At 42.9% G+C, this 26,081-nt stretch overlaps 1 protein-coding gene across 3 annotated transcripts in view; it reads left to right on the forward strand.

The window, feature by feature from the left end:
• LOC119023100 (TOX high mobility group box family member 2-like) overlaps positions 1 to 26,081 on the forward strand; it is an 88,529-nt gene that overhangs the window by 19,593 nt on the left and 42,855 nt on the right. For 2 of the 3 annotated variants that reach the window (XM_037104766.1, XM_037104768.1), the window contains exons 2-3: positions 13,126 to 13,218; positions 23,603 to 23,662. In XM_037104766.1, the coding sequence (XP_036960661.1) occupies positions 13,126 to 13,218; positions 23,603 to 23,662 (153 nt within the window). The remainder of the gene's footprint in view (positions 1 to 13,125; positions 13,219 to 23,602; positions 23,663 to 26,081) is intronic. The other variant, XM_037104767.1, reaches the window with a different exon arrangement.

A 26,081-nucleotide genomic window follows, 5' to 3' on the forward strand; every position in this document is an offset into this window, starting at 1 on the left:
TTTTAAACAGTCCCTTAAGTCAGTCATCAGTCATCAGTCATACAGTATAGCACACACAATGACCTATTTGAGGGGGACCAGCCAGTTCCTGTTTTCAGCCCTCGTGCTGTTAAAGGTTTCAAACCATATTCAGGATATGTGCACCTTGTACTCCCGAGCTTGTTAAAACTATAGATTGTTGCTTTTGCTTACTTGAAACATGCTTGGTGTTTTTTGCACCTTTCAGTCATGGTCGTAAAAAACCCACTTGCGTGCGGTGGACATCCTGTGGGGGAGGAAATTGATTTTGCTGGGTTTGTTTGTTCTAGACCAACAGGCGACATGCGTTAGTTTTTTCTTTGTTTTTTTTTTTTTTATTTCTTTACATTTCAGACCGGTCGTTTTTATTGTCGTATTAACATGTTTTATGGCAGTTGTGACTTTACAGCTTATCCACAATAGTTTTATTTGAGCCAGTTTCCCCCCCCCCACCTCATCATAAATGGTCTAGAATGTGCAGGAGGAGGCATTTTGGAAGATTTGATTCATGTGAATGGGCCAGATGTTCCTGTTTTTGATATTGATGTGTTGCCTCCTTTGCACTGTCTCCCACCCACCTCGCCTTACATCATCATCAGCGATGCAGTTATTCAACGCGTAAAACAGAGATGTCAAGTTGCAAAAGGGGGGATTCGAGACTGTGGACACGCTGTGAAAACAGCTTTTTGCTTTAACCATTTATTCTGCAGCAGGGAAGAAAAGACATACAGAGCGAAAACTTCGTGTTGACGGGACGGGATCAATTCCAACTGCGTGTCCGTACATCAGCTCAATGTGTTGAAATGGAAAGTATGCTATCGATCTGTGTGCATTAGTGCTCTACAGTAACATAAGCAATGACCGGCAGAACAAAAGAGGCACTGTGCGTCACGCCAGAGGAGAGGTGCAGCACAAAGAGGACAGCTAACTTCATGCAGTCTATTGGCATTTCATTGTTTATCATCTCAAGTCCAGATGTATATTTGTCTTTCATAGAAGGATTTTTAGCCTCTCACACACATCTGGAACTGATTTGGGGATAGTTTGAAATATATATAGGCCCTAATATGCTGTTTTGCCCTGCAGAGAGAAAGGTTGTTAAAGTATATTGTAGTAAGAAAATATGATATGGCTTGACATTAAAAGGCTTAGAAAAGCCACCAAAGCATGCTGTAACAGAGGTTGGGCGACATAGTGACATCCCAGAAATCAAGTTGTTCATTGATAGCTCGCCTCACTCTCGACTGCATCGTCTTACAAGGCTGGTAAAGCACACATCCTGCGCTGATGTTTCTCCTCTTCACATACTTTCCCTCTAGGGACAAAACACAATTACTCCATTGTGCCACACACTACTGTATATCACATTCTGCACATTTCAGCGAGAGAAAAGACGCAGTGTTGTGTCGGGGCATATGGCATCATGATAAATATGCTTTAGAGGAGGAGGAGGGTAAGGGGTGGAGGAGTGGGGCGGGGAGCAGGGGGTGGGTTCACTGTCGGGGCACAAATTGAATGAACTTTAGCGTGGTGATTGGATTAGTGTATTGTAAACAAAGGGTTATTTCTGTAAATATCCTAATCCCATGGGCCTGGATTAAAGGCAGACAAACAGGAGACAGCGAACCAAGAAATGTTTTTCTAATACTTTGGTTTAATATTTCCGCTTTAGTATGTTGATGTGCTTAACATATAGGGCATGACAGTATACTGATATTATGTTGACCTCATTATATGAGACTATGTTATAGTATACACATCATCTTTTCCAAGATAGGCCTTCCCAAGTAAAGTACATGTGTGGGAAACACTGCTTTACATTTAATAGATTACATGTATAACGAGAGGGTTGAGGTTTAAGGTGCCCTACTGGCAACTCATATGCTCATTGGGGGCCTGATTGACGAACCCTTGACTTAGATCTTTCATGTACAGTCCCCTCACAATTGATTGATATTTGGAAGCCATTTTTGACCATTTAAGATGGAGTAACTTGACACAGTTACTAGGTGGCATCCCCCCCCACAAGCCTTGTCCACAGTTCCAGGTGATGATTGTCTTTATATTGTAAATATACAGCATTGTAAATGTATACCCTTTTGATGACGTTTATGTACAAAAAAGTATTATTAAACTCTTGTTGAAAGTATATTTGACATGTTACATAGTTGAAAAATGTTGTAAATGTTTACCTGTCTGGTCCACTGCAATGGACATCTGTATAACTCCTTCAAAATGACATACATTGACAGAATGTTGTTGGCATAATTTTCAACTTGTTTAGCAGTAAAAATTACATTTAAAGAATATAACTTTATGATTAAATAATCTGTGCATAAAGAGCTAAAGGTATGACGATATAATTTTAAGGTTGTATTCCTCAGCCCTGCTAACATACTAACATATGTCGTGGGATGCTATCTGTTAGTTCATGAACTGTAAAAGGCTAAACAAACGTGGATAGGAAGACAAAGATCTGCGACCACATCTGAGGGAGAGACAGTTAGACATACAGTGTCAGGGCCTTTTCAGTAAGTGCACCGTTCAACCGTACCTGATGACAGGAAACGTGGTGGTGACAAGGAAAACCCTGAGACGCCACGCTGAGGGGTAAAAATAGGCCACATGGCACGAGAGTCAGCGAGAGAGGGGGAGGAGAAGAATATGAAAGAGGGGAAAAATTAGTGAACTTCATGTGTCCTCACGTAGGGACTTTCTTCTGCATGCCCGAGATAAGAAACTTCACTTTTTTTTAAATCTTGGCAAGTTGTTAGATCAGTCTCATTTTCACATTTTCTGAGAGAGGGACAACAATAAACGCCTCTCTGTTTTTGAGTTTACAGTCTGCGCCTCCTACACCCTCACAGTTAGAGGAGCTGCCTGCTTTAACACAGCACCACCTTAAGTGTGTTACAAATCTCACCTCTTATCAGTGTCGGTGACGATTCTTGTAAATGTGACTGTGGAAAAACCCACATTTGTCGTTAGTGTCAAGGGTCGTCACAGCTTTTCTGACCTCAGTCCATTACAGCTTACTCAGCTGTGGTGAAGATCACTGTAGGCTGCTTATAGAAGTCGTCTATATGGTTGGATAATGGACATGACTTGTAACGTGTCTTGAACCCAGAGATGCTTTAACATGACTGTAAGGTGTTCAGTTATCACATGAAATTCTCAGAAACTGCAGTTCTGGATATGTTGAATCTGTATAAACATTAGAACTGTAACTATAACATTCCTCTTTATTTCAGTTTTAAATTCAACAGAGGATCTGAAACTATCATTTGAGATGCATTCAGTTGGTTTAACGGTAAACCTAATGGGTCATAAAATGATTAATGGAATGGGGAAGAAAAAAATAGAAACTGTTCAGATCCACTAATAAGGACTTCTTTTGTGACTTGGCTCTAATTTTTTTCTGTTTCTAATCAATTAAAGGATAGGTTCAGATTTTTGAATGCCCATGTAAACATTTACATTTTTTTTTTCATACTAGCCATTAAATGATCCCTTTTTAATTTATTGCGATACATTTTACACCAGAAACAGTGCATTTAGTCAGGTTTCCTAAATGCAGGTAAACCTGCTAAAAGCGAGCAATTTACTCCTTTCTACTTCACCAACATGCCAGACAACAGAAAACAGCATGTTTCTTTACCTTAGCTTCTCTTTCGAATGATGTTCGAGTGCTGCCTGGAAGGAGATGGTTGGACAAGTATTACACACCAACATCCAGAACTTCAATCTGCATCATTGTGTGGCCCAGAAAAGGGGCAAATGTTTTTCTTCACTGAGCTGAAGCCATTTATCGGAGCTGGAGCCGATGAATACCTGTGACTGCTGCAGAGTCATTTGACCAGGGAGTAAATGCAGACGCAGATTATAACCTTCCACTTGAAGACAAAGGGCAGATGTTAGTGGATGTTACTGTTCCGGTGTTAAAGGGGTTTAAGTGAAAGGGATCCACAATCCTTGAATATATTCAGAAGTTTACCTGAAGTGACTATTCGGGACATGAGTAAGTGTCTTTGTGTTGCTATTGGTCTGCTGTTGGTCAACAAGGAACCTGTCCAAAGAAACACAAAGAGGGAATTTTGTACTTACAAGGCTGCAGCTGGAAGATAACCACTTGATTTGACTAACTCAGCCTGCTGGAGCCTCAGATAAACTTCTGGGAGCTTTTAATGACCAGAATTCATGCAGCCTGTGCCAGTCAGACACTGCTTTACATTTAGGGCTGACAGCCCCAAAAAGTTGCACCCATGTTCAGTATCCTGTGTTAAAGACCAGGTGTATGTCTCAAAGAGGTGTAAGTGAAGGTCTTCCCAGCCTGTTGTGACTAAACCCCCCATGTGTCAGTGAACGGTCCAGCTCTTAACACCCGGTCAGAGTCCACTCACTCTTGGCCCGTGAGGAACTGAAAAAACGACGCGTCCTCAGGCCTGCCCCTCCTCTGCATATCTGCTCATTCATCTGGGCAGCTCATTAAAGGGTAATTACCTGTAATTAGTGAATCATGTCGCTTTAATGAAGATGTTGAAGGCTGCTGGAGCCAGAAGGGCTGGCCTTAATTCTGAGTGATGTTCAAAATTAGCAGCAGTCAGGAATTCAATAAAGGCGGACATATTGATGAAATATTAATATTTTTTTCGCTGGTGCCATAGGTGGCCTGTATTGTGTTTTTATTTCGCATTCCCATTTACGATTCCAGTGGCGTCAACACCTGGCTCTGGAGGGCAAGTATGTGTTACTGTATCAGAGCAGACTAACGGGTGCGATGATGATGAAGCTGTGTGTGTCTAAGTACGTCTGTGTGTGCGCGTGGTGCCTGTGCTCGCCAGTGTAGCGCTCGCTGTAATGTGTGCTGTGCAGAGTGAGTGTGAATGTGTGAGTGTGTGTGAATGTGTGTGTGTGTGTGTGTTCCCTGGCGGCGTGGTGAGTGTTTAATCTGGCCCGGTGGCGTGCCGTTGGCCCGGCTAATCACAGTGTGTCTGTAGGAGTGCGCTGAGCCAGGGGAGCACGCCGTCGCTAACAGCGCCTGACAGACTCATTAGAGAGACCTGGCACTGAGCTAGCAAGACACACACACACACACACACACAGAAGGATACACACTCAAACACTTTGAAACACACGCAGTGGGAAAGGCACTCAGGCTCAACTGCACAGACATTTGGATAAATTCACACACTTAAACACCTCTTTTTTTTACGTTTTGCGCGCACACACACACTGATTCATATAATCATCCATAGACAAGTGTGCGCCGTGCCTCTCTCTCACACACACACACACACACACACACACACACACACACACACACACACACACACACACACACACACTCACACACACATACACACACATGCACACACAAACACACATGGGCTCAGTGCTCCTCGTGTGAGAACAAGGCAGGCGGTGACCCCTCACAGTCGCAGCCCAAACACAGACAAGAACCGAGAGAGCATCTGCGAAAAGTGGAGGGGGGGAGTGGTGGAGGGTGGGAAAAAAAAATGGGAAGAGAGGAGGCGAAGAGGAGGAGTGGAGTGGAGAGAAGGGAAGCATCTGATGCAGCAACGCTTTCTCCCATTCAAATGGTGTGTTTAGACAGGCAAATGGCACTTTCAAAGGCTAATTATCTGCAGTCAGGAGATCACCTGCACCCTGAAGAGAACCTTGAGAGTGTAACAAAAAAGTATGTTAATGATGTTTTGAATGCAGGCTGTATTTACAGGTGCTGTAAGAAGTCCTCCTTTGGGCAAAACTCTGCTCTTTTTTTAATAAAAAAAAAAAGTCTGAAAATGTAAGTAAAAACCCATTAATTTTTCCCGGGATTAGGTGGAATGACACTCAGCAAAGTTCGACAAACTACTTTGACAGATTACTTAAGTCTTGCTTGCCTTGCTCTCGCAGCGAGGTTAATTGAAGCTCAGCTGCAGCAGAGCTGAGTGGAAACATTAGGTTCGGCTGAATAACAGGTGAATGCAAAGCAGGTCAATACGTAGTCAAGTGTGGGCCTGCCAGCTGTTCACTCCCTTTGCTCCGCCACCACTGCACAATGGTGACACACACGCACACACACACACACGTTCATGCTTTGCACAGGAGAACTAACAGGGACAGGGAGTGTGACATGTTCAAAGCAAACAGGATCTGTTTTTTCTTGATGCATTTCTCTCATTTAAATTCATACAGTAATCAGAGCAAAGTGAATAATACATGAAAATATGGTGATATACCATACATTAACAACCGATAACGCTGTAAAGATAAGGCTGCGGTTTGTTGTATATTTTCCTTATTTTCTGCAATTCCCATGAAAGAAGACAAAAACATGATGAATTTATCTGACTAACAAGCACCGCCCCGGGCCAAATCCTGATATGATAATTCCAATGTGCCACTGACCTCCACTGATGTCTAAAATAATGAAAACACATCGTCTAGATGTGTTATTACTCACTCTAATGTACATTGGTGCATTTTAACTCCTGTTTGAGAAATGGTAAACCCTGCATAATTCAATTTTTTCAACCGCTTGGTGAACTTTCTGGCAAACAGCTGCCCGTTCAGGTCTCCGTGGAGCATCATTAACATCCAGTTGGAGTCATCATTCCATCTACCTGACGCATGTGAATCCAGTACAAACTCTTCTTTTTAGCTTCGTGTTTGGTAGCATTTATTGGTAAAATCAACTGTGTGCTGCAGCTGAAAGCCATGCTGATGAGCACGGTGAGAGTGAACCAAAACTACTGAGCTGCAAAACAAGGAGCTGAAAGGTGATAAAGTGCTTCATAGACCATATTCACGCAGCAGCCATTTTCCTGTCACGGTGGGACGCTCAAAACGTTGGACTGATGTGTTCCAGATTGCGACTCGTATAAACATAGAAAAATCGGACAAATGATCATTTCACCTCTTCCCAATTTACCATCAGCTGAAAGATGAAGGACAGTGAAACTCTGGAGGGACACTGGGGCCGTATTTCAAGGTAGAGCACCACATTCCAGCTAACGGTAGCATTCAGCCACTCCCTAGCTAACATCACCATTAGATAGCGTTACATGATAGGATAGGAAAAGGAAATTTACTCTAAAATATCAACGCACAACTCGGACATGTTCATTTGTCCCGTTAACATTATCAAATGTGTTGTTTAAACTTAAACTACAGCCTGATGTCCCTCCAGTATTTCACTTTCCTTAATCTTTTCTGTTGCTGATCAATCAATAATGGGTCAAATGATAACAATATTTCAGATTCCACTTTTTTTTATAGGTTTTTCTGCAACCCACAACATATTACACATTATCCCAGCATTTCCCACCCCGTTGTGTGAGGTCAGAGGAAAATGGCCGCTGTGTGAATGCTGTCTAAATCTCTGTGGGTCTGTCTCTATGAGTGAGCCCTTTCAAAGTCTTTTGATCCATTGATCCTATAAAATATTAATAGTTTAGAGCGCCCTTTAAAAAAAACAAAAAAAAAAAACAACCACCTCTGGAATGGTTTGGGAAGTTGGACAACATTGAGAGATGGACTTACACGTTGTTGGTGTTAGTCCATTCATTGCATTGACTGCCACAAAAATATCAATTCACACCTGCCTCGTGCTTTAACACTTGAAAACACTTAAAGAAATAAAGGAGAAACCAAAAGAACCCCACGTAGAAACATGCCGCGGTGTATGACGAGCAGTTCTACTGTATGTTCTCCTGCCAGTGATGCCAGGTGTCTCTCCCTTCTCTTCCTCTCACTTCCTCAGTCTCTCTTATCCTTCGCTTTCATACACTCACCTCCTTGTCGGGATTTTTAATCTAGCCTGGTAGCTGTAACTGGAACAAGTTTTGCTGACAACCTTGTCTCAACCTAAGAAGCCAAATCAAGCCGTCTTTAATTTTCTCTCCCACTGTACCGTGTAACAGGCCAAATCTCTCCCCTCTCTCTCTCTCTCTCTCTCTGTTTCATTCTCTCTGTTTCTTTCTCTCTGTTTCCCTCTCTCTTCAGAGTACAATGGCTGTTTTGCTCTCCGCTCTCCTCCATTCTCTCCCTCACTCTTCTTCAGCACAAGGCTATGACATTGAGGGAATGTGATGTGATGTATTGTAGTGAATAATGTATTCTGCGAGGATTGTACAGAGCGCATAGAGCAGATGGCAGCAGGTTGATCTCGATGTGTGTGCGCGCGTGTGTGTGTGTGTGTGTGTGTGTGTTTAATGATGACAGTGTGTATATGTGTGACGTGTGTACGAGTGTGTGTCTGAATGGGGGAGGGGATGGAGGAGAAGAAGGGAGGAGGAGGGTAGAGTGGGGGTTGGTGTGTATGTGTGTGTATGTGAGCCTCCTTTGTGAGATAAAACATGCAAATGGTGGATTATTTTAATGCATTTTTTTTTCTAGAGCCCCCGAGCTTTAATCCCTAAAGCAGTTGAAATGAAAATAGTATATGTTTTCTTTCAAACTCTCTCCCTCCCTCTCCGTTTTTTTTTTACAACTACCAGCTGTCTAGGAACAGGATCCTTTGCACTTAAATTTCTCTCTGGTGTAGTTACAGCCAAAGACTGATGATTATATCCGGATAGCGTGGAATCGACTAAAGCTTGTCAGGCCCGAGCTGCTCTGCTACACAGCGGAGGGATCGCAGTTGTGACGACTTTGCGATCAAATGGCGATAACAATTTAGATCATATAGATAGAGCCCAATACTCACTTTGTTACTCAGAGTGGACTGCGGTTATACAATATGCGCATTTATAAACAGCTGCACATGCTCAAGCACGGTGGATGTAAGGAAAAGGAAAAAACAAATGTAGAGAGAGACAGAATGGCAGGACTATCAGCACTGTACCGGGGCTGCTGTGGTTGCTAACGTTTACACGTCAAATCAATCAAGTATCTTAATTAACCAACTCTCTTTTTAAAAACTCTTTATTCGTGGGACAGTCAGAAAATCAAGGTAAATTTACCTGTTTTTGTAATAAAAGCAACACATGGTTCAATATTTATGAGGGTCTTGCCTGATTGGATGAATAAATGCACCGATTTTCCAGTCGTTCTTCACCCAAGCCTGTTTTGAGTGGTACAGGGAAAGTAATCTGCTCTAAAAGACACGAGTGTTCAGCAATCTTGACAAAGAAGCCAGCAGTCTTTACTTGGAGGGCTGTGAGTGTGTAACTGCTACTAAAACCCAGGATTTTTTTTTTTCTTGAAGGATCGATCCCTTCCAGAAAGTCTGAATATGTGGTCAAGACCAGAAAACGCAAGCATAATCAACCAAGACCTCTCAACGATGACTAGCTAAATATGATATTATGATATGATATTTCAAATAACCACATTTGCCCTGATGGTGAAATTGTTGACAAATGTGATCTCTTGTGTGTGTCATGTGAAATATCTGTAAAGCCCATGTACCTATATACCTGTCTGGACCTGCTGTTTTCACTCTCAGATGTTAGACGGTAAATATGAGCAGTGCCTTCGCTGTCGCCAACCCCCCCCCCCCCCCCCACACACACACACACACACACACACACACACACACACACATAGGAAGTTGTCCCCTATAGAAGAAGCTAACAGATGGTTGAATCTATTTGCATTCACTTTGGTGAATGATGACTTATATGCTGAAGGTTACTCTACAGTTTTCTGCACTCCGCTGAGACTTTGTTTCATAAATATATAGGCAACATTTGTTTTTGATGGCTTCATTAGTCTTTGTCTCTCCTTCCATTACTTTCTGAACTGCCATAGGCATGGGACGTGATAAAAATTTCATGTCATGGGTACCCGGTCCAACGTAATTGCAATTCTCGATCCAGATAATCATCAAAATATATTTAGAAACTCTTGGCACAACAGCATACTGGAATCGCTTTAACCTTACATACCTTACATATTTTTATTGCCTAACAGATGGGACACATTTTCTTTAGTGTAAAACAAACAAAGAGTCTTCGAAAAAGTGATCATAAATCTTCAGATCTTCCTGCACAAATGGATGGACATAAATGATGAATAATGGAGATAACCTCATCTCCCCGTCGTTGTTTAGTCCTTTGAATCTGCAGTATCCATTCACATCTGATTCAGTGTGTGAGCCTTTGGCCATGGTGACAGGCTTCAATTCAAAATAAATCAGGGAACCATTTGAAGACTGTGCATCAACGAGCTAGACAGCGTCTTTTATTTCATTCATGTAAGGAAATTCACGATAATCCCAATAATGAAAATTCACCACAATCAACTTATTGTGTCCCCTCCCTCCTTGGTGCCATACGATATTCCTCCTGCACATTTCCACCATTTTCCCACCTGTTGGTTACCTGTCCAGGCAGCTGGTGGTGTGATGGCCCCATGCTCCGCTCCGAGGCTCCCCTCAGGCTCCCTCAGGCTCATCAACGTATATTTTCTAGGTGGCATGTTGGGCTGCAGAGTGCAAAGTCTGGCGGATGCCTGGCAACTGGCCCGCAGTACTGAGGCCAGACAACACAACAACAGCAAACATCCTTTTTATTGTATCCTCCCACACCACAGAAAATGGAGGACATGTTGAGGAACCTTGTCATTACTTTCTTTTTATAAAAATGTTTTTATCAATTAATCATGGGAGTTGTTGTGCACGCGAGGAATTTCTTGAAATAGGAGGGCTGAATCAGAGCATATGAAACAGCAGGGAGAAGAAAGCTTGTATGTCCTTGTCTCTTTCATATTAGGGACAGCGAGCATAATTGAGTAAATGTATTAAGTATTAGAGCGAGCTGATTCAGCCTCTCTGGGATGGTTGATATTGTACTTAGGAAGAATATTGCCCGCGGCAATTCATTAGTGGTAAATAATTGAGAAGCTCAGATAGTGCTAAGGTGAAATGCCTGTTATTATTTTATAGAGTTTGTGTTCTTAGGGCTCTTCAGTTTAAGAATATTAAAAATGCACAAGCCTTTCCACAAATTACTCACTGGAAAGATTCACAATGGCCGCTAATGACTAACCATCCATCTTCCATTGTTTTCGAGCCGTGTGAAAGTGTTTCGCAGCGCCATTATCAATTCTATTTTCTGCTTTTTGGTAATGTTCTTTTATCACATGAAGGATGTTATTTTGGACCCTCGCTTTATACATTTTTTATCTCGTTTTATTTGAGGTGATTAAGGCATATCAGCTTTAACAGTAGGATACCCTCCGTTGACATTTTCTAAAAAAAAGAAAAAAAAAAAAAAATATATATATATATATATATATATATATATATATATATATATATACATATAAAGAAAGAAAAATCTAACTCCAGTTTTGAAAGCTTGTAGCATGAATGGTAGCGTCTGGCCTCTCAAGAAGGGGAGTGAAGGGTGTAATGGAGCTGTCAACCAGGCGTGCAGCAGGCCATTATGGAGCTATATGAATAGCAGGGGCTTATGTTATACATAGATCAAACATCAGCAGTCAAACTAATAAATCTGCCTGATGTCAGTGTCGAGTGCACCTGTATCTTTTTATCTAACCTCAGACAGGCTCATGAAAATGTCTCCTTTTTTCTTTTTTAACATTAATTTACATTCAGCTAAGTTTTTATCTGCTGAAATATTTTTTTCTGAAACTTTCCTTGAAACCCTGCTGCTTTCTTACCTCTCTGTGCTTTTTTTATTTATGTGTGTGCGTGCTTCAGCTCTTATCTGTTAATAATTGTCACCTTTTACATGTCGGTTTTCCGGTGATGCAACCTAAAGGCCACTGAGGTTTATTTAACATCTTATACACCCACTCACCACCATGTGACAACCAAGAAATGGGGGAGCATGTGAAGGTCTGATCAGTTATTCGCAGCACTGTTTGCACTATAATAGCTTGATGTGTTCAGGCAGTGGTCTGTGGTCTGGGTGCAAGAGCTGTTGGTCCCCAACAAGGCAACGGTTGTGTAGTGTTTGGTAAGATGCTCACACATGGGTTCGACAGCCTTCTTAGTGATTTTAGCGACTAGGCTCCAGGGGTGACATCTGACAGTCAGTGCGTTTGTCTTTTGAGAAAATTTCAGAGCAAAATCGATTGAAACTGGCAACAGCTGCCTTTGTATCACCCTCAGATATACCTTACGCATCATTTGCTTCATCGTGTTCTGACAACATACCAATAAGTCTCCAGTATTTGTATAACTGGCCAATAATATCGGCTGAGTGATACATGGGCCGGGCTTTAGGATTGACATTCAGTAGGAACATTCATGATCCTCAGGGTATGAATCCTAATGTTTGTTTGGTTTTTTTGGTCATCAGAACCACCTAGAAACCTAAAACCTAAGCAGGTAGTATAAGATATCCCTAAAACTAACAGTTTACAGAGGATAAACCCTTTCATAACATGATGCAACCCTCAAGCTAAACTGAACTTTTTGCCTCACCACTCTAATGAGATCCAAATACCTTATTTTTTTCCCTTTGAGTAATGAGCATTGCAGACTCACTGTGCTACCAGTGTGGCCTAAATATACTGTGTTATGTGGTTCTGATTATGTGAGCTGATGTTTGCAGGTCATATTTGTGATATTAGATTACTCTCACAGTTGTTCATAACCCAGCCATTGCTGTGAGCTGTGTTTAATGTGCTCGGAGACGGTGTAAATCCACTCGTTGCTCCATGATACTCCTTTAGTCTTCCAGATCCTTGGCTCAGTGCCAGCGTTCAGCCCCGCTGTCTTGTCGGGGGGTTTGTGTATATGCTTGTCAGTGTGTGTAAGCGAGCAGGGAGGTGGGCACAGGGAGGAGGCGTGTTCGGGGTGGAGGGGATGTCAGCTCATTAACCTCCATTCTTCCCCTAGCATGGCGCTGCGTAGAGTCACTGTGTAAGTCTCATGTCATTACTCCTCCCCCTGCACGCGTGTGCCGGGCATGAGGGGAAAGAGTAGGGCGACCGGAGAAAAAAAGGGAGAAAGAAGGGAAAGGTTCACGAGGGAGGAGGGGGTGGGGGGGCCCTTGACATGTTCCTTTACAAATGCCCTGCTTGTATCTTGCAAAAAAACTAAAGCCCCGCCATCTCGTTTCCTTCCCCAACTTTTGTCTTCTCTGTCTCTTCTCTTTCTCTCCCCGCTGTCTTTCTCTCTAACCACAGGCCCGGTACAGTGTGGGTGAACGAGGGGTTAGGCTCCACACTGCCCCCACCCCAGGCATCAATCCAGCTAGGAAAAGACTGCCCACTGCTGTGGTGAGATAGCCAAGCCTCCAGTTTCTGAAACTTCATCTGTTCTCCACTTGCACAATGTGGTGTGACGTATATCCACTTTACGAACTGCACATCCTTTTTGCCTCCGACACCCACTGCATGTCTAGAGAATTTTCATCCGTAACTTAATTAAAATAAACTTTTCACAGTCCCCTTTTTATATATGGTTACCAGTTCACCATTCATCTTTGTAAAGTGGTTTTAGCATGTTTTATCTTTTTAAGATGGATACATAATCATAAGCAGCATCAGCTAGGTAGCAATGTCTCTTTTTTTAAACTTGGTGCTTAGACTTTGAGCTGCCAAAAATGAAAGTAATTGACACACACACCATCTTGCGAAAGTCAGCAGTAAAACCCCGACTTTATTGCTGGATAACATATCCAAATCTCAAAACGTAAACAAGAGTGACTGGTTCTTTGTTGGAAGCTGTGATAACCTAAATGATCAAAACTGCTATAAACACTATAAACAAAAACATTCTGTAAACTATTAACAATATATGCAAAGCAAAATGTGAAAAGAGAAGTATTTTAAGTAGGTTACAGAAGAAAAAAAAAATAAGCACTGAGATAACTACAGAGGTATACTGTAGAGTTAGCAGCTTGTGAAGCAGATGTATGCCTCACTACATTGTGCGAGTGGAGAGTTTGTGCCAGTTGATTTAGAAAGGTGTACCTCAAGGTACTGATCTGGGCCCAGTTATATTTTGGAGGCTCCAAATTGAGAATATCTAGAGTTGTGATAAAATTACTCATCATGGAGAGACATATTTTCTGAAACTCTTGAATTTCCCTGTGAGAATGCACACATGCACAGACTGTCCATGCCTTGTACAGACATTGTGTCGGAATACATTAGAAAAACGAATTATTTTATATTCTCTGCTACACAATGCATATATTTAATGTATTTGCATAAAAAAAGCTGGCACATTTACAGGAATCCACAGAAGATGTCAGGAGTTGTCTCTTAATTGCAGCAACATATGTGTGAAAACATGCCAAGGTGCAAAACACGCCTCTGTAGTTGTGGCTGGGTCAAACTGTGTGGGCATCCATAGATACAAATTATTCTGAAATTGAGCACTGAGCACCTTTGACATTTTTAGGATTACTCTTTAACCACAATTTTTTTTTTTATTTGATACTTAATAAAAAAAAAATAGACTGGTACAGAATTATTTTAGAGAGAATAAATATAACATATCAATATTTCTTCAGGCAGCCTGCTGAAACAATAGCATGTTGCCATGTTACTTCCTGTGAATATAGCTTTTGTTAAAACTACCCCGATCTACTGGACTGTCTGTTATGATTAATAATGAAGCACACTTCCCTGTTTTGTTAATATCTGTGCGTAGTGCTATATTTACTTACTTGAAGTGAACACACCACAACCTGATTATCAGTAACAGTAAATCAACAATTACAACACTTCCTCCCACCTCATACAACTGTAAGTTTCGTGCTGCATGTCAAAGTCCATGCATGTAGGAGACCGAATGCAACACATAGCCGCAACCTTTTGTGTGACTCCCAACACAGAAGACACCTATAGAATCAGACTCATGTGTTGCCTACGTTCATAATGATTTATTTTAGTCACTGCATGAACAGTCAGACTTGATCATTTTTTTTCTTCTCCTTCCTCCTGTGCTCTTTCATACTTTATTCTGTGCAGAGGCAAGAGAGCAGTAGATTGCAATAAGATAACCAATTATATGCTAGAGGAAACCAGACTTTTTTATTTTTTTCCTGCTGCAGTTATCTGATGCTGCGGTGAGCAGAGGCAAAGGGCTGGGGTAATGTGACATTCACTCTGCCCTTTATCTTCTCTCATCGCTGTTTACCCCAGTCAGTTAAAAGTGGCTTGTGCTCTGCATCCTCTCCTGCTGCCAGAGAAACCTCACTGACAAAGACTCACACAGAGACGTGCACTTACTGTACGGACACACACATTGTGCATTGTGCGAACGTGCAAATGCACTCGGCGCTCTCTCTCTCTCTCCCTCTCCAGACCGGACTGTGTTAGTGTCAGGTGGACCGCTTTCCTCCTAGTGGCAGCCATGTTTTCAAGTATAGCACTGCTGCACCTGCTGGGGCTAGCTGCTAATTGCAAGTGATGCTACTGCGCCAGACGCTAAGAAGGTGTTTCCCAGCACTGGTTAGCAAGCAGGCTGTTGAAGGCCACCACTGCAGGAAGAGGGAGGCCATGTGGGTGGCAATTTGGTCTGACATCATTTTTTTCTTTTTTTTTCTGTTGTATCTTTGCACATGCACTCACACGTGGCGCATTCGATGTGCGTGACCTCTTTTGCACTCTGCTGTAGATACTCCACAGACAGAGATTGTACTTAGGATACGCAGTTAAACTGGATGCTAACCTACCGTTGCTCTCTGACAGAGTTCACACAAAAGTACATTATAACATTATAAATTGTATTATTTAATTTGGCAAACTTGTTTGTTTATTTAAACATGGAGCAGAGAGCAGCATTAGCATTTATTTATATAGCTTGTTGCTAACCTTGAAGCTAGCTTGTAGTTGGCTGGTACTCACAGTAGACGGTGCACTACTGGCACTTTTACATTATGGCCTACTCTTCTGCGCACCATCACCTTTTCTAGCAATTCTCACAAGCTGTCATGCTTTTTTCTGTCTTCTCCATTAATGATGTCAGAAGTATCTAGAACACCGCTAAAATTTTGATACTGAATATTTGAAATTGTTTCAATGCTCAATTTTTGCAGTTTCTGTGGGGTTTTTTTCACTATCCACTCCGACAGCAAGCCGACAGATGGAATGCTTCAGTGCCAACCTAGCCCCACCTCCTCCAGAAGTAAATTAACTTAGATGCTGTTTTGGGCAACACACTTTTCAAGCTATTGCATCGAAGTGAGAAATTCCAGCATTGTGACAAAACCACACAGAATAGTGTATGTTCTCTGGGAGACTCACAATGGCCCTGAATAAACTGCACCACCAGGAGGCACTTCGTGGTGCTTATTTTTCCGATTGTTCCAGCCTGCTCTTTTCTGCCGGTGCTTGAATTGCTTCATTCGTCACGCACAGCAAAGTTGTGTCCGACAGTCCTGGTGCCGACTTTGTCTGCAAGAAAACCCCTCCAAAAAACAGTAAGTTAGGTTTTATCAAGCCCTTGTAGATCAGTCATGGAGAATGAGAACCATGTAAATTTTCCTTATGTATCAAGCAACAGAAAAGCCAAAGCAGGACATCTTTGAGATTGTTTTCCTTACTAGATATCGCGTGTTCTGTGATATGACTGTTGTGTATGAGCACATCATGGTGTCCATGCTGCTAAGGATAAATCATACAGCTGTAGTTACTATATTTGTATCGTTAGTATGACTGCATGTACCAAACTACAGTCACGTCATACAGAAAGGTTGACCCCAGCCACTTCACTGAATTCCAAGTACCTTGCCCGAAAACGTCTCAATCCACAAAAGTAATGGATAAAAATTAAAAGTGGAATCCCTCAGAAGTAGCTACTTGGTTTACTGACACATCACATGATTTCTGCAAAACAGTTCCTTATCCCTTCCATTGCAACCACATATGTGGATTTTCTTTTAAGTTTCAAGTTTTCCGCAGTATCATCCCTTGACCGCATTTTGAACAGAAAACATATCGTTATTAGAAACAATCGCCTTTTGATACATTTTAATGCTGAATTATGATGATATTACAAATGTTGTAGTATGTTAATAATAAAAGTCACAAAAGGAAAGAGACAGTGTTTCTAAAAAATACTTTAACTGTTGAACTGTAAGGCTGTGATTGCTGTTAACACGTCTCACCATCACCGATTTTTATCTTGTTGTGAACTCACTAAGTCACAGTGAACTCGGGTTCACAGTGGAAACAAAACCTTATTTAGCACCACACCACCTGGCCTCCCTTCTCTCACACTCTTGCGCGCACACACATACACACACACACACACGCACGCTGCCTTTCTCCTCTATCTCCCCTCCCATCTCTGCTGTTGACTGTTGGTTCTGTTTTGCGGTCGCTCCAGTGCAACAGAAAGTGGATGAATGAGAGCTTCAGCCTGCTTTTTTATTTTTACACATCACAAAGTATAGGTGGAGCCGGAAGCGGTTGGAACCTGCATCGTGTCTTTTGTGTCTTTTCTTCCAAGCTGCTTCTGATGGGAAGTGCGCTGTGTGTTTGTGTGTGTTGCTCCACCGTGGAACCTAATCATAACACACAGAGCTGAAGCTCATTAGTTGTGAGCTGATCACTGACAGTAAAACTAAATATTTCTTTCCTGGAAATCAGCTGGAGAGGTAATGCAGATAGTCTTTTAAAACACTTTGGAAACAGTCCTTTCAGGAAAAACAGCGCCCTGCACAAATGCGTGTTTCCGATTCCTCCAACTGAATACTTTCTAGGATGGCACGAGGCCAGCAAATTCCAAACAGAATTCCATCAAAATCCCCCCGAGAGATACGACGAGCCGCTGCGTGTATCTCGCCGGTATCTGATCATGTCGTCCATGTGGTCCGCTGACCGGAGCACAGTGTGTCCAGGTAAACATAGCCCGGGTTTTGCATATGAAAATGAACCACGGCGCTGATAAAAGGTGAGGATGCACATGATGTTGGGCGTTGGTGGATATGACCCCACTGCTGCAGTGTGTACATAGTGTGTGTGTGCGTGTGTGTGTGTGTGTGGGATCAAACTCTCACACCCAGGAAGAGGCCCTGTTTCCCTTATCTAACGACAACAGAGCATGTGTCGCCATGGCCACAGGCTGCGCTTTTTATGGGCTTTGTGTGTGTGTGTGTTTGTGTGTGTGTGTGTGTGTGCCATGTTCATTGTTTGCCCATGTTCATTGTTTGCTTGGGGCGTGGTGCAACACCAGAATTGTTACTATAGTCTCTCCTCTCTTCCCCTTTTTCTCTCTCCCCCTCCAGTGCAACTCTGGATTCGACCTTCTATGGCTTCTCTCTTTCCTTCTTTCTCTCTTTCTTTCTCTCTCTGCCTCTCAAACGCTTTGTCTCTCACTCTTCCTCTGTTTTAAGTGTGTGCGGGTGTGTGTGCGTGTGTGTGTGCGTGTGTGTGTTTCCCTCTCGTCTGTCTGTCTGTCTTTCCGTCTCCTCCATGTCGTCTGGCTTTGAACCAGCAGTGACAAGTTGGGCAACATCAAAATTCAGCGGCACATTGTCTCAGGCTGGGGTTTGTTAGGTCTCTCCTACGGCTTAATTGAACAGAGGACGAGGGAGAGAGAGACGTAAAAGGAGAAATAAAGTGTGGGGGGGGGGGGGAGAGATGAGGATGAGGGGTGCTCAAACAGGCATACATATTGCATGAGCCCCCCCCTACACACACACACACACAACACCACCACCACCTCCCCAACCACCAGCACCACCACCTCCACCACCACCACACCCCTTTCTTCACAGAATGGCTGTGTGCTGTTCTGGGCTTATTAATTCCGCTCGGTGAGAGAATTATTTTTAGAGGCTTGGTGTACTGGCAAAGGCTTTTAAAGTCACAAGTATTACACACTCTGCTTATAGATTCCCTTTTGTAAATAGAAAAGTTCTGAAAGTTTGTTGTGGTTGTTCTTCAGTGGGATCCTGTGCGTTTCTTTTTTTTGTTTTGTTTTGGTTTTTTTTCGTCGTCGTGCTCTCACTTTTGTCGCAGTGGTCCGTGTGAATGTTGTTCTGAGTTCGAGTCACGTTCTTCCCCTTTTTTTTCTTCTACCCGCCTCATATCAAACACCGCACTACATCAACTGTAATGCGGTGTATGTTATGTTGTTATGTACTAAAGCAGAACAACCGCAATGAAAAAATACTGTAAAAGAAACACATTCTTGAGAGAGGTAAGTAAGAGAATGACCCCCTTTTCAGGCTGTGTATTATTTATGTAACTGGATCATTAATATTAATGCAGCTGGTCAGGGCAGATTTTCAAACTTTTTTATAAACTTTTTGAGCAGTTTCATCTGCAACCTGGGTGATACTGTGTTTTTAGGGGAAAGGGGCAAAAAAGATGTGTGACAGAGGCAGGATATTTTACAGATTATCTGTAAACCATTATTGTCTAAAGTTGCAGCAATGCACTGAAACAGTAGATTCACTCAGGATTAAAAGATTACAACGTATACGCTGATAGCGATACGTCCATGATCGGCTGATGATGTCGGCCGAGTGATGCATCAGTGGTGATTTGTTCAGAAAATCTTCATCTGTAGTAAGGTAAGCAGGAACTGAAGAGCAGCATTATGTAAAATGTCAGTTTCAGAACCATGTTGATGGTCCAGTGTCTTGTAACAGGATGAACAGTGTCTCTGTCTCAGCCACTCCACCCCCTATCACTTGTTTCTGCACTATGTAACTACAGTGAGAGGGTCGGATCACAGTGTCACATACATGTTTACATCAACTAACAAGTTTTCAGCCCTCGGCCTAATGAGTTTTGTTTGTAGTCAGCACCTACATTACGTCTGACAAACTGTTACAGACCTGGGGTTTATTTTTTAACCACAGTGTGTTGCACTCAGAAACTATGGGTGGCACCAACGTGCACAATTCTACAAAATGTTGCCTTAACGTAGAAGTGCGTTGTTTACCTCTGAAACGCAGCTGCATAAAATGAAAATGCTAAAAGTGCTTCAAACTTTTACATAACTGCAGCACTTGTACTGCAAATGTACTTTGCACCACTCTAAAGCCCTTTGAGACAAGCTTGTGATAATGTTATATAAAAAAAAAGTGTTACATAAATAGACCTGAATTGGAGTTCAGTTATTGATATTAGCTGATACATGAAACGGGTTACTTGCAGTGTTTCATAGCATTTGATCCAGTTATGCAAGTTATTATTATACTTTGCTTCTTAGGTAATTGGTTTCCTGGTTTTTATTTCCCCATCCCCCATCTTTACGTCTTCATTTCTCCCTCTAATGATTTGACAGTCGTGGCCTTGCACATGCACACAGGCAGTTCACCCCCCCCCCCCCACCCCCACCCCACAAACAGATGTTGCCGAGAAGGCTTTATGTGGAGCTTATATGAATTGTCCGTCAATCAGAAATTTTGTCTCCATTCCTGCCATCAGCCGTCTTAGTGGCGCACTCCAAGATGAAAAAATCCCAGAATTGTATTGTACCATTAGCGCTGTGTAAATATTACATGTTTTCCCTGGATATGCTAGTTAGCATTACTTCCACCTTGTGGCTTCATTATTTTCGAAACGCTCAGCTTTGTCGATGATTGCGAGGCATGACCTAGTTCTGGGACTCTCTCTCTCTCTCTCTCTCTCTCTCTCTCTCTCTCTGTTTCTCTCTGTCTTTACTTTCTCACTTTTCTTCCTCATTTGCTCATCCTCTGCGTCTTTTTTCTCCTTCCACCTCTACCTCTCCACCTCATTTTCCTCTCACGCCGAATCCGTCTACCTCCTTTCTTTGTCATTTATTCATTGTCTTTCTCCATTTACTGCCTCAGCATCACCTTCATCCTGTTTAGTGCATCTCTCTGTTGCTCTCATCCTCCTCTCCTCTCATGTATGCATTCTTTATTTCTCAATTTGTCTCCCATCCACAACCTATTATTATTTTCCCTATTCTCACATCCCCCCTTCTCTCTCTCCCTCTCTCCCTCTCTCTCTCTCTCTGTACCCCTCCCTGCCTCTCTAGCCCTCCTCTCCGTGTTTTTATTCGTCTCTCTCTCAGCACCACGTGTGTCACGGAGGGAAACATCGCGAGCAGTGGTCCCTGCTGAACAATTACCATGCAAAGCAATCCAAATAGAGATGTTTGCCGAAAACAACATGTGTGTAATTACTGCTTAATGAGGCCCTTGTCTCAGGCAGAATGCCCAATTAGACTGCCGATGAGAAAGCGATGCCAAGGCCCGCTGAAGAAAGAGAGGGAAGAGGGGAGAAGGAGGGGTGGGGAGGGAGATGGAGGAGTAGAGGGAGGTTGTAGCACGGGGGGGGGGGGGGCGGAGGCAGAGGGAGAGAGAAAGCAGCGAGGAGGAGAGGTGGAAAAAGAGGAAGAGACGGTGAAACATAAGGGGTAGTGGAAAGAGTGAGAGAGAGAGAGAGAGAAAGAGGGAGAGGGGGGATAGAGGGAACAACAGAGAAAGAGAAGATGATTTCTGCAGTAAATGTGGAGTAATGGCAGAGCTGATAGCATTGAGCCGAGGATAAATTGGCATTTTAAGTGGGAGAGCGAGGCACTGCAAAGGAGAGCTATCGAGAGAAGAGCAGGGGGAAAACAGCTTTACATTGCAATATATGGGCAGCCATGTTGAAGCACAAAATGGCTGACCTTTCGAGGCTGGATTTGGCCTTTTTGGTGAACATTACACCACAGATGTAATTGGTGAAAATGAGCGCCTTAATTGCTTCGCTTAAAAAGCTGAAAGAAAATCTCTTCGCAGCAGAAGCTAAAAATGCGCGATCTGGCGTTCCGTGGTTAAAAAAGCCCGTCGTTATTCAGCGAGTGTGCTCTCCTTTCACCCGAGAGAATCTTATCCCAAAGACGCTCTCAGAATGGCTTTACGTCACCGGCGATATCAAAGTGGATTTCAATGGAATGAAATTGCTCAGTTAGGCGAGGACAAGAGGCTTTCATGTGAGCAGCAGAGAGTTTATTGCAGATGTGTCACCAAGGTCAACATCACTGTGGCCCTCTCTGAGCCGCAGTCACTTCTCGCTGTCAGGTGATAGACGGCACCACGCTTCATTAAGCAAATTAATGTCTGTATCTCCAGCATGTAGCGTCGAACAATTAGTCAGCATTCAGTTTCACCCGAGACATTTTTTTTTTTCTTCTTCTTTTTCTCAGCGCCGGTGCTAATGGTAGGGTTCTCGGATTAATCATGTGAAGTATGAATGAGGCTTAAATGCAAGCGCTTGTCTCAGTTTCATTTTTTGCGTCTGCGGTTGAATGTAAATGCAATCATTAGAATAACCAAGTGAATCCTCACAAGGGCTTCCATGATATGCATCGTTAACCAACCGTTGCCCCCAGGCAGCCGCTCGTTCCCCAGGCCTTTCTCCTGCAATAATGTACAGTAATTTCTCTTTCTCGACACTCACATGCTCCACGTAGCTGCTTCGACTTTTCTCCCCTCTTCAAGTGTGGATATTAGATTTCACCCTGAGGAATTCTCCCCCCCAACCCCCCATTTCCATCCATTAGTCGTCGGGCATTGTTTTTTGAGCAGGTTCCCCCTTTTGATCCACTTGCGTTCTCTCATATCCAGCATGTGTTTATCTTGCAGGCATTTGCACATAGGCACAAAGCAGACCACCCCAAATGAAAAAGCCCCCCCCCCCCGTATCTTTACATCTGAGGAATTTGACATGGAATGCTGTCTAGTTTGATCATGTTGTCTCTGCTGTCTGTTCCCGAGTCTTCATTCCATACGTTGATTTCACAAAAGCTGACCTCCGTCAACAAGCAAAAAGGAGGCTCAATTTGACACATTGGGGTTTTTCTGTGTGCACACGCATTACTATCCAGGTCCTGTCTTCTATTTGCAGCGAGTGTGTTACGACAAAAAAGCTTCATGCCTTTGGAAGCCAAGGACGTCTCGCAACGTGGCCCTTCTTCTGAACACGGTAGCAGTCTCTCAGTCACCTTGACACCGCGTAGTTTCGGTTTACTGAGGCCGTTTGTGGGGCAGAATCTCATTTTCTCTGAAGCTAAAAACAGAATCTGTGTTGTTTTGGCTTCGTTTGCGGCCCACTCGAAGCCGATCTCGGCGGGGAATTCTTCGGGGATTTAGCTCACCAGCGCGCCATACATCAGCCTGAGCGTGTTGCACACAGCGCTCAGCTGGTGACCCGGTGTTGTTTCCCAGCACCCTCGGGGGTCAAGGGGTCATTTGTTGTTACGGGAGTTCTAACCCCGTGTCAAGCAGTGTTTTGGCACCTGCAGCAAGTGATCTTTCAATGCCTGATTAACTCGATCCTGAAGACACAGCATGCCCTCACTCAGCGGCACACACGCTGGATCCACAGGCTCAGCGACACGCACGCACGCACACACACACACCCTTTACTACTGTACGTACTCACAGATTCATTCACACTCATTCTCTCCCTCATACACACAGCAGAGCCCACAGGGAAAAGCCCATCTCTCGTCACTGCGCTCATGTAGCCTAATTACCGGCCCACTGACGAACAGTAATTACCCACGCTGCCATGCCACCACGAGGTTTAACCAAAGTGACAAAGTCATTAGTCTCACACTTCAGGCCACCCGTAAAGAGTTTTTCCTTTTCGCACCTCCTCCTCGGCCCCCAATTCTTTTCACACCTCCTCTTTGCACACTGTTTATTTTATTTCTCCTCTCTGCTTCTGTCCACAGTTTGATGGTGACAACATGTACATGAATGACAATAACCAAGAGTTTCGGTCTCCAAACCAGGTAAGACAGCCCACGTCTTTTTCCTATGAAGCCCACAGGCTTGTACAAATAAATGCCCGGGAAGCTGTGGTGTTATTAGGGTGGTGTTGCAGGTGTTAGCATTTAACAAGGGGGGAGTTTTTAAAATGCTATGTTTTGGTAAATGTTGGAAAGTATTACATGTTTGCCAGTAAAGGTGCTCATTAACTAAGGTTGGCAGTAGATGGACAGTGTGGCGTGTAAAACTGGGAAACCGTGGAACACACAAGTCACAGTGGTGTGTGGTCGCCCTGCAGTTATTAAGACACGTGGGTAAGACGTGTCAAAATACATCTTCACATTGAACTCTGCGGTAAACTGAAAACAGTTTGGATGTGAAAATTGACGCTGTAAATTCTTCCTGATTTGTTCTCATTAGCCCGATGTTGCGATTCCTAAAAGAGATTTCTAAAAGACAACTGAATATGAATTTGAATATTTGAAGTTAACATAATTTATCAGGCCATCCATCAGTATGAGTGCAAAATTGTATATCCCTGCATTGGAACATATGTAAAGACACAAGAAATTATCCTATTTCTAACCAGGAAATTTAGTTTGACTAATTTTTCCCTTAAATACACCTTGGGCTTTATAACTTTATTGATCTTCTAATCACTACAAATGACTCAGTCAAAGGTTTCCTTCCAGAAGAAACAAAATGTACTTTATTCAAGATGGGTTGTTTGGGTTTTTTTATTTGACATCACCAGGTTGACATTTTAGATTTTGAATGCCACCCTCAGATCAAAAGTTTAATATATTCAATACTATGGTTTATGATCACTGAACCGAAGACATTCTCATTAGCCTCAGCTGTCCTGTTTTCCATGTCATTAACTGTTAGCATCCAAATACCACTGACTGTATTAAATATGGACAGATCACAACATTTGATTTGAAGGCGAAAGTGGTTTTAAGTGTTTCCCAGCTCGGGGAAACTCTACTGGTTTCAAAAAAGAGGTTTGATTGTTTGTTAGCTCATGAGAAAGTGACCCTACTTCTAACTTAATTTATTACCTCAGGAAACAGTTTCCTAACAAGTTTATGGTCCCAATCACTGCTGTCAAGTCTTCCTAAACACAGTATGGTGTTCATTTAGTAAATTATGGTCCTATTTGGAGAAACATGGATGGCATGGCTGTCTTGTGATTGACAAATCGCTTGACAACTGCATGTCCACATGTTCTCAGCCTGATCCGATCAGTGCCCTTCCCAGCTCCACCATTGTGTCCAATTATGGTCACCTCTGGCTTCAAAAACCAAGATGGTGACAGCTGTAATGCCAGAGTCGAGGCTTCAAGATGGTAGTCCACAGACCAATGTCATGGTGGGTTTACACCCGGCTAGCACTGAAAGGATGAACATGTTTCACATTATAGGCTATCTGCTAAACATCAGCCTGTTAGCATTGTTATTGATGGCATGCTAGCTTGTTGACATTAGCATTTAGATGTATACAAGTACAGCCATACTGTGTGGTCGCAGTCGCGTATAATAATGTACAGATCGCTTCCACAACCCACAGATTAAATCGGTGTGTTTAGTTTTAAAGTGTTGCTTTTTGCCACACGGCTTTGAGGCTAATCCAAGGTGGATCACTGGTGCATTACTGTTTTGTAGCCAGATAAACTCGACAGACAGCAGCGAATGAAATGTGATCTCTTGGTTAGCGGTTTACCAGGTGTCTAAAGTGGACATAAAAATCTTCTTCAGATCATTTGATCTCTCAAGCTTCAAGTGTGGAAAAATAGGAATTGAGGCAAAGTGGTGTCTTTAGAAAATCATTTATAACCGCAGTTGATGATTTGCTGTGTCATATCAGCTGATTGAAATATTAAATCGCCGATGGTAGCTTTGGTGCCCTAATCGGAGCATTACTCTAAAAACATCATCCATGACCTTGAGCCTCTCTTGCTAAGTAGGAAAAAAAAAAAAAAAACATTTAATTCCTCGTAAGCCAGAGTATCTCTCCAGCATGTGCCATTTGATAGATGATTTTATCCAAAGTACATTAACTCAACATGTATCTTTAACATTAGAGGGATTAAAGCATCAACCCCATGATTGTTAACGCAATGTCAATGCCCATTGAGCTAAACATTTCACTCACAAGTAAACCGGCGGCAAACGTTTTCATCGTTCCGGGCTCATTGTTGCGCCGGGCCCAGTCTGGAGTGGCACAGTCCTAGTCGCGCTGTCAATGAGTTAGACAGGCGCAGCGCTGAGTGCTCCCAGCTGGTACGTGGGAACACATGGCCGGACATATGGCAGAATTTGGAGCTGCAGGATTTGTTGATCCAGCGGCGAGGCCTTCATGTTCTGACAAAACACGACGAGGTGGAGGCTCCTCGTCAATTAGTGCTCCGCCAAATACTGTCAGGGAGTCATGGGACAAGGC

This window comes from Acanthopagrus latus, chromosome 7 (assembly GCF_904848185.1).
Source record: "Acanthopagrus latus isolate v.2019 chromosome 7, fAcaLat1.1, whole genome shotgun sequence".
Taxonomy (NCBI): domain Eukaryota; kingdom Metazoa; phylum Chordata; class Actinopteri; order Spariformes; family Sparidae; genus Acanthopagrus; species Acanthopagrus latus.